Source organism: Acomys minous (genome assembly GCF_964271855.1).
Source record: "Acomys minous genome assembly, chromosome: 1".
Lineage (NCBI taxonomy): Eukaryota > Metazoa > Chordata > Mammalia > Rodentia > Muridae > Acomys > Acomys minous.
In genome coordinates this window covers 10,146,113-10,158,359 of record NC_140483.1, presented here as the reverse complement: position 1 = coordinate 10,158,359, position 12,247 = coordinate 10,146,113, and the positions used below count along the sequence as shown (strand labels likewise).

The 12,247-nt window shown below is 44.4% G+C and overlaps 1 protein-coding gene and 1 long non-coding RNA gene across 4 annotated transcripts in view; one reads left to right on the top strand and one right to left on the bottom strand.

Annotated features, from left to right (window-relative positions):
- The window catches only part of LOC311599403, a 35,542-nt gene extending 25,744 nt beyond the window's left edge, over positions 1–9,798 (bottom strand). Inside the window, exons 1-2 of one of the 2 annotated variants that reach the window (XR_014779880.1) lie at positions 9,679–9,798; positions 4,673–4,832 (exon numbers count right to left, since the gene is read on the bottom strand). This is a non-coding gene — a long non-coding RNA (uncharacterized lncRNA). Of the gene's footprint in view, positions 1–4,672; positions 4,833–9,564 lie in introns of both variants that reach the window. The other variant, XR_014779881.1, reaches the window with a different exon arrangement.
- An 80-nt stretch (positions 9,799–9,878) lies between these two features.
- Positions 9,879–12,247, top strand: part of RAB3GAP2 (RAB3 GTPase activating non-catalytic protein subunit 2) — an 88,711-nt gene continuing 86,342 nt past the window's right edge. For both annotated transcript variants that reach the window (XM_084785222.1, XM_084785221.1), the window contains exon 1: positions 9,879–10,135. In XM_084785222.1, the coding sequence (XP_084641348.1) occupies positions 10,024–10,135 (112 nt within the window). In that variant the 5' untranslated portion in view covers positions 9,879–10,023. The remainder of the gene's footprint in view (positions 10,136–12,247) is intronic.

The window sequence follows — 12,247 nt, the reverse complement described above, 5'->3', positions numbered from 1 at the left end:
TTACCATTTATTAAAGATGAGAGCAAGTTCACATAGTAATGAATGAATGTGGGTGTTTATGGAGTCTCAGAGCCCTCCCGCAATGCCACACTTCCTCCAGCAAGGCCACATTTCCCCATAGCCTTCCAAAGAGCACCACCAACTGAGGACAGTGTTCAGATGCTGAGCTTGGGGGGATAGTTCTCCTTTAAACCACCACATAGGGCTCTCACTAGCCTGGAACTCACCAGGTATGCTAAGCCGGCCAGGGAGCCCTGGGCATCTGCCTATCTCTGCCTCCCTGGCACTGCGATTACAAATAAATGTCACCATGTCCAACTTTGTAACACGGGATCTGGGTATTGAACTCAGATCCTTCTGCTTACATAGTAAGCATTTTACCAACTAGACTCTCTCTCCAGCCCTCACGTCAATATTCTTCAGTGTTAGCTAGATTTGGTTTTATAATCAACAATGCTGATAACACTTTGCGTAAATACATTATACAGAATGAAAGTATGTTCAGGGCCATATCAAAAAAAAAATTCTGTCTTGATGACACTGCAAACTTCATTGAGCTTTAAAAAAATTTTTATTTTTTGTAGATTGTCTTCTGCTGAGGAGGAAAGGGTTTAATTTCATCTTCTGTTTCCAAGTAACTGCCCATCACCGAGGGAAGTCAGGGCTGGAACTCAAGGCTGAGACCATGCATGCAGGCGTGCTGCTTTCTGGCTCCCCTGCATGGCTGGCCCACCTGCTTTCTTATACAACCATGGGCTGGGCGCAATCACATCAATCATTAATCAAGAAAATGCAGCAGAGACTTGCCTACAGACAATCTGGATGGAAGCATTTTCTAAATAAATTCTGGTTCCTCTTTCTAGATAGCTAGCTTCTGTTAAGGTGACAAAACCAAAATAAAGCCAGAAATGAAAAAGCAGGACAAATTTATTTATTTATGTGTGTATATATGTGAACATGTGTGTAGGTGGATGAGTATGTGTGAGTTCATGAGATCCTAAAGCCAAAGAGCTTTTCTTTTGTCTCTCTTTTCTTTCTTTCTTTTCTTTTTTCTCTTTCTTTCTTTCTTTCTTTTTTTTTTTTTGAGATAGTATTCCTCTTTGTACCCTTGGAACTCACTATGTAGATCAGACTGGCTTCAAGTTCACAGAGATCCCCCTGCCTCTGCCTCCCAAGCGCTGGATTAAAGGTGTGCACAACCACAAATGGCCCAAAGAGCATTTTGAAGGTGTGGTGAATGAATGAGTGATCTGTGACTGATGCTTGAACAAAATTGAAATAAATGGATGAATAAATTAAGAATAAATGAATTAGTTAGTACTTAAATTAATAAATAAATTATGGATTCTTTAGGTCTTTTAAATTCAAGATTCTTCTAGCAAACATTACTGTAGAGCTGGTGGCCCTTAGGAGGTGACCTTGTGCTCTGGAGGGGTATTTAGCAATGTGTAGAGTTGTTTCTGGTCCACACAACTGGCACTACATCTACATTGACATCTACAGTGTAAGGAAAAGACAGCATTATTGGCATAAAAATGACAAAAATACTATACAAAGTGGTGTTTTCTGTGGTCATCTTCTGTGGTGCACATAAGAGGCAGATGGTTAGAGGTGCTCATGTCTGTGAGCATCTTTGCAATGTCACAAGGACAGAAACTGAGCAAGGTGTGGCCTCTGGCCACTGTGCCAATAAATTCTTTATTTGGTACAATACAGGCAAAATGCACTGTTGCCAGGTGCCAGTGCACAGCTATGATCCCAGCACTGGGGTGGCTTGGGCAGGAGAATTGTGAGTTCAAGGCCAGCCTAGGCTGCATAGGGAGATCCTTTATCAAACAAAACAAAATAGCCAGCAAGATAGGCCAGAGGGTAAAGGCGCTTGGACCAAGCCATCTCTGGATCCACATGGTGGCTGGAGAGAAGCAAATCCCACAAGGTGTCCTTTTTACCTCCATGCAAACCATGGCACATGTTTGCACACACATACACACAATGAATAAATGTTTTAAAAATCTAAAATACCAATAAATAAGTAAGTAAATAATAAATAAATAAATAAACAGGGACACACACACAAAGTCTTAAAGGTTGCAGCTAATATTGAAATTATAAAATTAAAGTGAGTTAAAAGCATTCATTTTAGGGCATTTCAGAAATACATAATGAGAAATTTCAACTTCATTGAAATAGCACTGATTCTTTTATTGAGCATCTGAATGTTTCTTAGCAAATCTCAAGGGAGAAGAATCCTAGTTAGTAAAATGCACTCGTGTTTAGGATGTGATTGATAGCTATCTTTGCCTTTAAATGTCTTACACTATGAATATGTTCATTTATTAAAACTTCTTCAAGTTCCCTTTTCATATTTATAAGTGACTTTTGTTAAGCCTCTTATCTATAGATCCATGGTCAATTCTAAAAACATTAAATTGAAATATAGAAAACATTCAAAGAATTTCACTTACTAAGATATTAATGTGTATTTATCAGGGCTCCATTTAGTCCTGAAATATTTATTAATACATTAATGAATTATTAATCCTTTTATTTTATTTATTACTTAACATCTCAGCACTTTTGAAATTTAATTTCTTTGAAAAAAAATCTCTGACTAGATTTTGCTAGTCTGTGGAACTTACGATCATAACCCACAAAACTATTGTTCTCCAAGGGGAAAGTTTATTCCAGGGACTTTGGCTTAGCTAGAACGGCTAAGCTTTGCTAAGCCTGCATATTGCACAATGTCAGGTAAATATAAAGCATATAATTAGTGTGCAAAGATGAAGTGGGACAGAAGGAGCAGAGTAGACAAATAAAACAGAACGCTAACAGGTGCAGCAACTGCTGGGTGGGGTCCAACCAGGTACTAGCATGCAACACTAAGGCTTCAAACAGTGGAAAGTGAATGGTTCATCTCTGCACAGGACATCTGAATTCTTTCTGTGTCCTCACAGATGAAAGTAACTTTAAACATTAACACCGTTACACATAGCACCCTGAGCACTGATTCTTGGACTACAACAGTTACAATTTCCCTTTCAATAGCAGGTAGACAAGTCATTCACAACTATTTTGTGCTAAGAATAAAGCTTAGTGAGGGGACTAGGAATTAAATGCTGTTCAGAGCAGGATCAATTTTACATTAAAATAAAGGCCAAGTGCAGTTAAAAGTTACTGAAGACACTGATGAAAGATATGTGTTAAGGAAACATTGCCAGGTGATGGTGGTGGAGGCAGCGGCAGGCAGTGAGGTCCAGGACAGCCAGGCCTACATACATAGAATTTCTATCTTGTAAATCAGGGGTGGGGAGGAAGAAGAGAAGAAAGAAAGAAAACACATAAGCCAAGAGTAGTGGCATACACCTCACAGCTACTGGCAAAACATATTTGAGGCCATGCTTCAAAGACCCACTTCCCTCAACTGGGCCACAACTTCCATTGTTTCCACCGCTCCCATTAAGTTATTAAACCATCAATGAGTTAGACGGTTTATGATGTCAGAGCCCTCAGGACCCAATCATCTCTCAAATACCAACCTTTGGACACTGCTGTGTTGGGGACATTTAAGATAGAAGTCATAGCAACTACTAACCTGTGCTGTGATTTAAGCTTAAATTTCTGACCTTAAGGAACCAGTTAGAGTTTGTATTTGGCATGTTCCCAAAGGCTCCTGTGTTAAAAGCTTGGTCCCCAGCTGATGGGGGCACTTGGAGGTTGTGTTAACTGTAGGAAATGGGATCTGAATATAGGGTGCAGGACATGATGTGGGGTGAGGTGATTTTGAAGGCTGTAATTTGTCCCTTGGCCTTCTCCTTCAACCTTACTCTTCTTCCTTCACTCCCCGCCCCCCTCTTTGTACCATGTGGATCCTGTGGATTCAAGTCATAAGACTCAGTAGCAAGCCTCTTTACTCACCAAGTCATCTCACCAGCACCTAGAATTGTTTTCAATTAACTCTTGCCTCAAATTTGTAAGGTATTGATTGCTTTTAGGAAAAAAAAATATTCTACACTGATCTCAAATCCAGTATGTAGCCAAGGATGGAATTGGCTTCTGATCCTCTTGACTCCAACTTCAGAGTGCTGAGATGGCAGGCGCATTCTCACCACGCTGGCTTTCAGGGTTTCAAGCACTCTACCAAGGGAGCTGCAGCCCCAGGCCTGGTAAACAGTTGTCAGATTGAGAGGATTCTCTGTCTGACTGCCCTGTCCCAAGAGCGGGGTGTGTGTGTGTGTGTGTGTGTGTGTGTGTGTGTGTGTGTGTGTGTGTGTGTGAGATAGAGATAGATAGATAGAGAGAGAGAGAGAGAGAGAGAGAGAGAGAGAGAGAGAGAGAGAGAGAAGGCCCAGTGCGTAAGTAGTTTTGTTTTGTCCTCTTTTGTCAGTGTGTAACCGGATGGCTGCTTTCTCAGAGGCAAAGAGTCCATCCCGCCTGCCCATGAGAACATCACCATCTAGTGGGGGAGACAGAAATGAAGACAACCCAAAAAGACAAGCTGTTACATTCTGAAAGACAAACAGATTTTAAAGTTACAGAGATCCAAGTCATTTTGTCCGGGTAATCAGACAAAAGGGGATAATATTTCAGCTGGCTTTTCAAAGGTTTCATGATATTTTAAGTGAAAAAACAAAGGCTTAACAGATGGTCAGAAATTACTTTAGAAAGTTCCTACCTTGTGTTGATCTGAAACCTGATGTGTAAGTCTTCCAGGGCCTTTTCGGTTTGGGCACAAGTAAGACCGGAAAATGAGCCAGGGAATATAGTTAGCAGTCAGCAGTCAAAAAGACACCTCAGTGGCTACTGTCAAGACAGTTGTTGACATTGGAAAGAGACTGAAAGGACAAAACCTGGATGTCACTGGATGTCAGTCAATGTAAGGAACAATTACAAGACTGAGGTGGGAACACATTAAGGACAACGTTTTCAGCTTTGGAATCAATTTAACTGAAAGTCTTAGCAAGGAGGAACACATTCAACATAAATCTTGATCATAAGTGGATCAGAGACTCCTGGGGCCAAGGAGTCCAGTACCACTTGCCCTGTCCTGCAAACTCTGGTCTCCTAATACAGTCAGACTGCAATCAAGATGTAAAAAATGGCTTTAATGAAGAAAATTGGGGGGGGGGGGAATTAGGAGACAGTTCTTACCTTTAAGCAAACTAAGCTATCTTCCTCAGTCCTGAATGTCTGGAGGAAAGGAGGCCACCATGCTGGGCTCACCCCACCCACAGCATCACACGTCACACACACACACACACTGCTTCTCCTTGCTCACACAAGCTGCTGTCGTGTCCCTAGTTTTAGGTCATGCTTGGTCCTCTGTTCCATCCTACCTCATAAACCAGCTAAGATCAGCTGACAAGCCCCAGCTCACTGTTTTGTTTTTTAATCTGACAAAGTTTCCCTGCGCTGCTAGGTGCCCTTGGGTTGTTTGTTTGCTTTTTTTGCTTTTGTTTTGACAGGATCATGCTGTATTTTAGTCCTGGCTAGCTTGGAACTTGCCATGCAGACCAGGCTAGCCCCAGAATTCACAGAAACCCACTTGCCTCTGCTTGATGAGTGCAGAGATTATGCACTACCATGCTCAGCTTTTCTTTTTTAAATTGCTTTTGAAGATTTATTCTAATTTATTTTAATTACATGTATGTGTCTATGTGCGGGTATGTGCATGTTAGTCTGGGTTCCCAGAAAATACTCCAGATACCTAAAGCAATAGTGAGCAGAAAGAATAATACTGAAGAGACTGCTATTCCTGACTTCAGGGTTTGTTAGAGAGCTATAGTAATAAAAACAATATGGCACAGAGACAGGGAGCCCAACGGAACAAAGTGGAAGACACGAGCTCACGATTATTACAGCCATCTGGTATTTGACGAGGAGTCAAAAAACATGCTGAACAAAGCACAGCATCTCCAACGAATGGTGCTGGGGACATGGATGTCCACACTCAGAAGAATAAAATTAGATCCACATCTATCACTCTTACAGAGGTTAGGTCCAAGTGGATGAAAGGCCTCAGTCTGAAACCCAAAACTCCAAAACTACCAGAAGAAAGCACGGACGGGCAGAACCTACAGGACGTGTGTGTGTGTGTGTGTGTGTGTGTGTGTGTGTGTGTGTGTGTGTGTGTGTGTGTGTGTAGGACTTCCTGAGCAGGAATCCACCTGGCAAAGAATTAAGGCCAACAACTGATAACTGGGACCTTATAAAACTAAAATGTTCCTATAAAGCTAAGGAAACAATCAACCAAGTGAAGAAGAAACTCATAGAATGGGAGAGAATATTTCCAGATATTCATCTGACAGAAGATTTATATCCAGAATATACAAAGAACTAAGAAAAAAAGTTTAGGAAGCAAATAACCCAAGTGAAAAAGCTAAGATACTTGCTTAGCAATGTTCATTGCTGCCCTATTCATAATAACCAGGGAATGGAGGAAACAACCTAAATGTCCTTTAAATAGATGAATGAATGAAAACGTGGCACAAATACAGGTGCCGCACTTAGCTGCCTCCACTCACAAACCGCAATACAAAGGTTATTTTTGTCCGATGTTTAGGTACAACTACTTTCTGACTTTTCTCCTTCTTCTTTCCTGCCCTTTATGTCTCATTGTGAAAAATGTTGGTTAGAACTTAACCATCCTGCCACCAAACACTAGGGGAAATCCTTTAATCCACAGAATATTTTATAGATCTATTTTGGTTCAACCAAAAATAAGAAAATAAGAAAGACTTGGCTACCTGGGACTTAGTTTCATGTTCTGATGAAACCAAAATTACTTAAACAGTTGAAAACATCCAAGTAATTCACCTAATCTTTTCTGAATTATGCTAGAGGAAGAAAATCTGTGTAATAAAAATGCTTTGGTTAAGCTAAGATTCATGGGGGGAAATGTTCTCTTTATTTAGGTCATATCTTGTCAAGATTAGAGTCTGCCATAATAACAGGAAGTTCCAAATAGCAGAGCTTGAAACCTGTGAAGAGCCATTTGTCACCTCTTGTAAGAAATCAGATGTTGTTATGCAAGCGTGGGACAACAGCCCCAATTGTTACTCCTGGGGATGGGCGTGGAGAATGGGTACAGTAGTCCCTGCCACCAGCTTATTTTTATGTGAGTCAGTCAGATAACTGCTTTGCGGTGTTGTTGTTGTTTTGTTGTTGTGTTCCTGCCTCTCAGTCTCAGACCTGCATGTGTGTGGGGTGGTGGTGGCAGGGGGGGTATCTGAGGCCACCCATTTCCCACAGTGCACTTTCTCCACACTGTGCAGTTAGTGGCATTCTCTACCACAGTCCTTTGACACTCCACAGCAACCGTGGTGGCAGAACTGCAAGCAGGGAACCCGCTCAGCGCCTGAGCCTGTTGTAACTCCTGTGAAGGGTACCTGAAGTTCCTCACAACAGTCATGAATGAAGCTTTTCAACACAGCTTGGAAGGAAGTCAGAGAACTTCACTTCTGAGGCTGAGCCAACTCGTAATGAAATTCAGCGAGTGCCACAGAGAGATATATAAATGCCTCAGGACAGAACAAAAGCCAGCTACTTCCACAAAATGCATTTACCCGGAGAGGAACTTGAACGCTTTTCAAACATTGTGTTTTTCCATGAAGTGTCAAATGCTCTGTATTCAGCAGTAAAGCTACAGATGTAAATTTAAATTTTATTCTAGTTTGGCACAGTTGCTGAGATTTAGGAAAGACCTTATCAGAGCTGGATTATTTTCAGAACATCAACCGAGCGATTGCAGGCTTTCAAAAAGAACAATTCATTTATTTTTTATTCAAAGTGTATGAGTATTTTATCTACATGTATGTACGTATATCACATACATGTCTCTAAAGAGCTCAGCAACAGGGTGTGGGATCCCCTGGAATTGAAACTACAGATGGCTGTGAGCCACCAAGAGGGTGCTGACAACCCAACCTGAGTCCTCTGCACGAGCATCAAGAACTCTTAGATGCTGAGCCATCCCTCCAGCCCAGTGTCCTTTTAAAAGGCGGTCCCTGGAAGGACTGCTCTGGCAGGCAACTGCCTTTTCTCCAGTTTGTGCTTACAGAACTAGAGAGGCCCCCGATCCTTGAAATGACCTCATAGTAAATCTAATCCAACACATATCTTATAGGTGAAAAACTAATGTCTGCAGCCTCATAGTCTAAAAACTGTTTCCGTTTAGAAGCAGGAATTAAGAGCAAGAACCAGGGCACTCAGTGACAATTTGCATCATTGTTGGAACTAAGTGTACAACAGGCCTGACAGAAAGCAACACTCCATGCCCTATCTATTGGTCTTGAAATTATTCCTGTAATACTGTCTGCCTAATAAAGAGTGGATTGCACCTCGGTTTCCTTTGGAAAATGAGTGCCTACAGGCATTTGTGCAAATGCTAACATAATGTCCCTTTTGCTTCTACACACCTTAGAAAATAACATGTGCTTCAAGAACCTCCTCAGGGACATTTAGAACAGTTTCTTCACTTAACAAATTGGGATAAGAGGCAGGCAGAGTAGCACACGCCTTTAATCCCAGCACGGAGGAGGCAGAGCAGGTGGATCTCTGTGAGTTAGAGGCCAGCCTGGTCTCCAAAGCCAGTCCAGGTCAAGGTTCTGTTACACAGAGAAACCCTCTCTCTCTCTCTCTCTCTCTCTCTCTCTCTCTCTCTCTCTCTCTCTCTCTCTCACACACACACACACACACACACACACACCAAACAACAAATTTGGGATAAGACATACTTTCTAACACAGCCATGGTGTGGATACACATGTTATCACAGTACTTGGACATTGAGGGGAACTGAAAGTTTGAGGCTAACCTGGGCTACATAGCTAGCCTTTATCTCAAAGAATCAAGACTCTTTGAAGACATTTGTGACAGTCCAATTAAGCAAGCTATGGAAATGTACTTTCAAATCCGAGTGAAATAATCAGGCTGGTCTATTTAATTTATATGTGGACATTTCAGCAAGTACGTATTAAGGACTCAACTCTGTGCCAGATCCCACGCTGGAGACCAGGTATATAAGGGGTTAAACAGACCCCCCAGTCCTCCAGTATTGGGTCAGCCTCCCCTGTTGTACTTTTTTTCCCCACCCGGGCCTACCATTCTCTCAATTTTAGTTAGCTGAGTACTTGGCTGGCCCGTGCCAGTCACTCGCTTTTTAGTTCCGTGGGAACATTTCCTTTTTCATTTTGAAGCTCTGTGCCTAGAGCGTGGCTGGCACAGAAAACATTAACAAATATTTGTTGGGCGGTGGAATGGACGAACGAATGAAAAGCAAACGGATGATTAAAACACACGATCTAATACAGCCAGGTCATATTAATACACTGGGTTTTCACGGTACCGTGGCAATGTATAGGAGTTTTTAACACGAGCCCCTATGGAGCTGCTTTCCCAGAGCCTTGTTGAGACACTGTCTCTCTCACACTGCTTGCTGCTTAGTGGCCTCAACACCCAGAAATCCACCTGCCTCGGGCTTCTGCGGTAGGAAAGAGGGTTACAGACATTGGCAGGGCAGACTATTTTTTTGGGCGGGGGTACAAACACCTATATTTTCACGCGTACCTGTCCCCACAGCTTAAAACAGCATTATCTGTGAACTATCTAGGTCATATCCGTAGAAGCGCAACAAGACTGGTTAGGTGACTCAATGGCCTCGGCAAAGTCCAATTAGATCACCTTTGGAGGAAGGCCAGATGACGGACAGGCTCGCGCAAGGCGGGGGACCGAAGAGCGACGCCAGGCGCCACGTCTGACAACCCGTCACAAGGGGCGCGGGTCACGTGCCTTGGGGCAGCGCCTTCCCTCGGCGCCCCGGTCGCCCTGCGCACGCGCAGCTTCGGGGCGGCCTGCGCACGCGCAGCACCCGAGACCGCCCCTCGGGGCCTGCTGACAGCTTCCGGTCCTGCGTCCCCGCCCCCTGGGTGGCTGAAGCTTTCGGGGCTCGGTGCTGTCAGCCGCAGAGTAGAGTGGGCCGGGTGTGGCTAGGGAACGCGAGCCCCGCGAGGCGGGGTCCCTGCAGCCATGGCCTGCTCCATCGTCCAGTTCTGCTCCTTCCAGGACCTTCAGTCCGCGCGCGACTTCCTGTTCCCTCAGCTGCGGGAGGAGACCCCCGGAGCCCTGAGAAAGGACCCGAGTAAGTATCCCGGCGACCTGGCTGAAAACCTCCCCTCAGCGTCCTGTCTCTCTCACCCTCTGCCTTCTGCGTCTAGCGTCCTGTCGCCTGTCGGTCATCGCACCCCACCCCCTCCTTCCTAGTTCCAGCTTCAAGCCTTCTCCCTCGGCACGCGCACCACCTGCTCCGGCCGGCATCCCATCCTCCGCTGCAGTCCCTGCCTGCTGTCAGTCCTCTCCATCCAGTGCTGGTCCCCAACTCTCACCCCTCTTCATCCCTAGGGCTGTGGCGTTTGCTCTGCCCCTTCCCGAAGTGTTTAGCATCCCTACGCACTTCCTGCATCACTTTTCTGTCATTCAAGTTTATGGAATAAATACCTGCTTGGCAAATGAAGGGCGTTTAAGGTGGTGAGTAAACTCCCAAATAAGAAAAGTAACCTCGTAGGAAGTGAGGAGAATCCAAGGGTATGAACTAAAATTACAGCAACACGGCCAAGAAAAGTTAATTGGCGTTTATTGAGGTGAGAAACATTCCACCTGTATTACTGTCAAACAGTGTTAACAAGCCGTTCTTTGGCAGTATAAATCCTAAGGCCGAGTTATTAGATGCTGCTTATTTCTTTAGGATTTATTATATGCCCCTTCGTGCTACCTTAATATGGAATTGGCTTTGTAACATAGCTTTGTTACTCTGTGCTATAGCGGTATGGTAATATAAGACCTAGTAACCAAAAAAATCCTCTCGCTTTCAAAATGTAGAAGCTATCACAGGGTGCTAGAAAGATTCGGCCTCACAGTCAAGGCCAGCTTGGTTCTGTCTGAAAAATAATGTTTGAAAATATCAGCGTAGGAGTGGCTAGTCTGCATCAGTCATTGGTGCTACATGCCACTTAATGTTGGAAGTTTCTGCCCTGTAGGACCTGTGACTTACTGATAACATCTGTCTGTATGTGTACACGTGAGTGAGGGTGTCAGGTCCCCTGGAGCTGGGGTTACAGGCCCTTGTGAGCAACGTGAAGTGGGAACCAAACTCAGATTCTCTGGAAGAGCAGCAAGTGCCTTTAACCCTTAAGCCATCTCTCCAGCCCTTATGAAGCACTTTCCTAAAGTATCAGATACTTAGGCCTCCCTGTGAAGTAGACGCTAGAAGAGTGAGAGAAAGCATGCGCGGGCGGAGGAAGCAGGTCTGAAAAGCTCTGGTGTGTAAAGAACCAATAAAAGCTGAGTGACTGGAGAGGGGGATGTGAAGGCACGAGGGGCGAGGTGAGGCGATAGCGCTGGCAACGGTGTTTGATCATGAATACCCCCTGTGAGATTCTCTGTTGCCTCTGAGAGGCTTTAAGCAAGGAATGGAGTTGTCAGATTTGCGTTTGATCCAATTTACAGAATTTGGTAAAGGCCTGTAATGTATTGTGGCCATAGTGAGGAGAGTTGGGAAGCCCGGAAATTGATTGAGAGGGTGTTCAGTAATCCACACAAAAAGGTACGTGAACTTGAACACAGCCTTAGCAGGACGTGAGGGGAGAAGATAGTAAGGATAGCGTCTGGTGCTAGAGGTTGAAGCTGGAGAGAGGCAGTTTAGGATGCCTTTGGCTTGGCAGGCGTGTGTGTTGAGAGAGAACGAAGGCCATATCTGATATGTCTGTGGTTTTTCCACGTGAGCGGGTGAAGTTGCACAGTAGATGGAGGCCCAACGCTTGCTGTGGCATCAGGAGTCAGGGCTCCTAATTTGGGAGTTCCCAGCAGAAGCGTGGTTTCAGCCTGTAGGGTTGTGTATATCGTGTTGTGACCTGGCTACAGAAGATACAACCTTCGAGAGAGACTGAAGTTCTGGGGTCTTGTGGAGGCTCCTGGGAAGGCAGGTGGAAAGGAGTAGCAGAGAGAGGAACAGCAGGTGCTGGAAACATTTCAGAAGCCAAAGGAGAGGATTTGATGCAGGCAAGGGGTGATGAGCAGAGGTCAGATAGACTAGGAAAGTGCTCAGTGGTTTGGGGAAGATGCAGGTGACTGGGACCTTAGCACTGACTCAGTGGCATCGTGGCCACACATACATCTGTAGGGCGCTGGAGGAAGTGGAGAACGAATAGTGGAGAAGGTTGTTGTATGAGTTTAGGTGTGAGGGACAACAGATTTG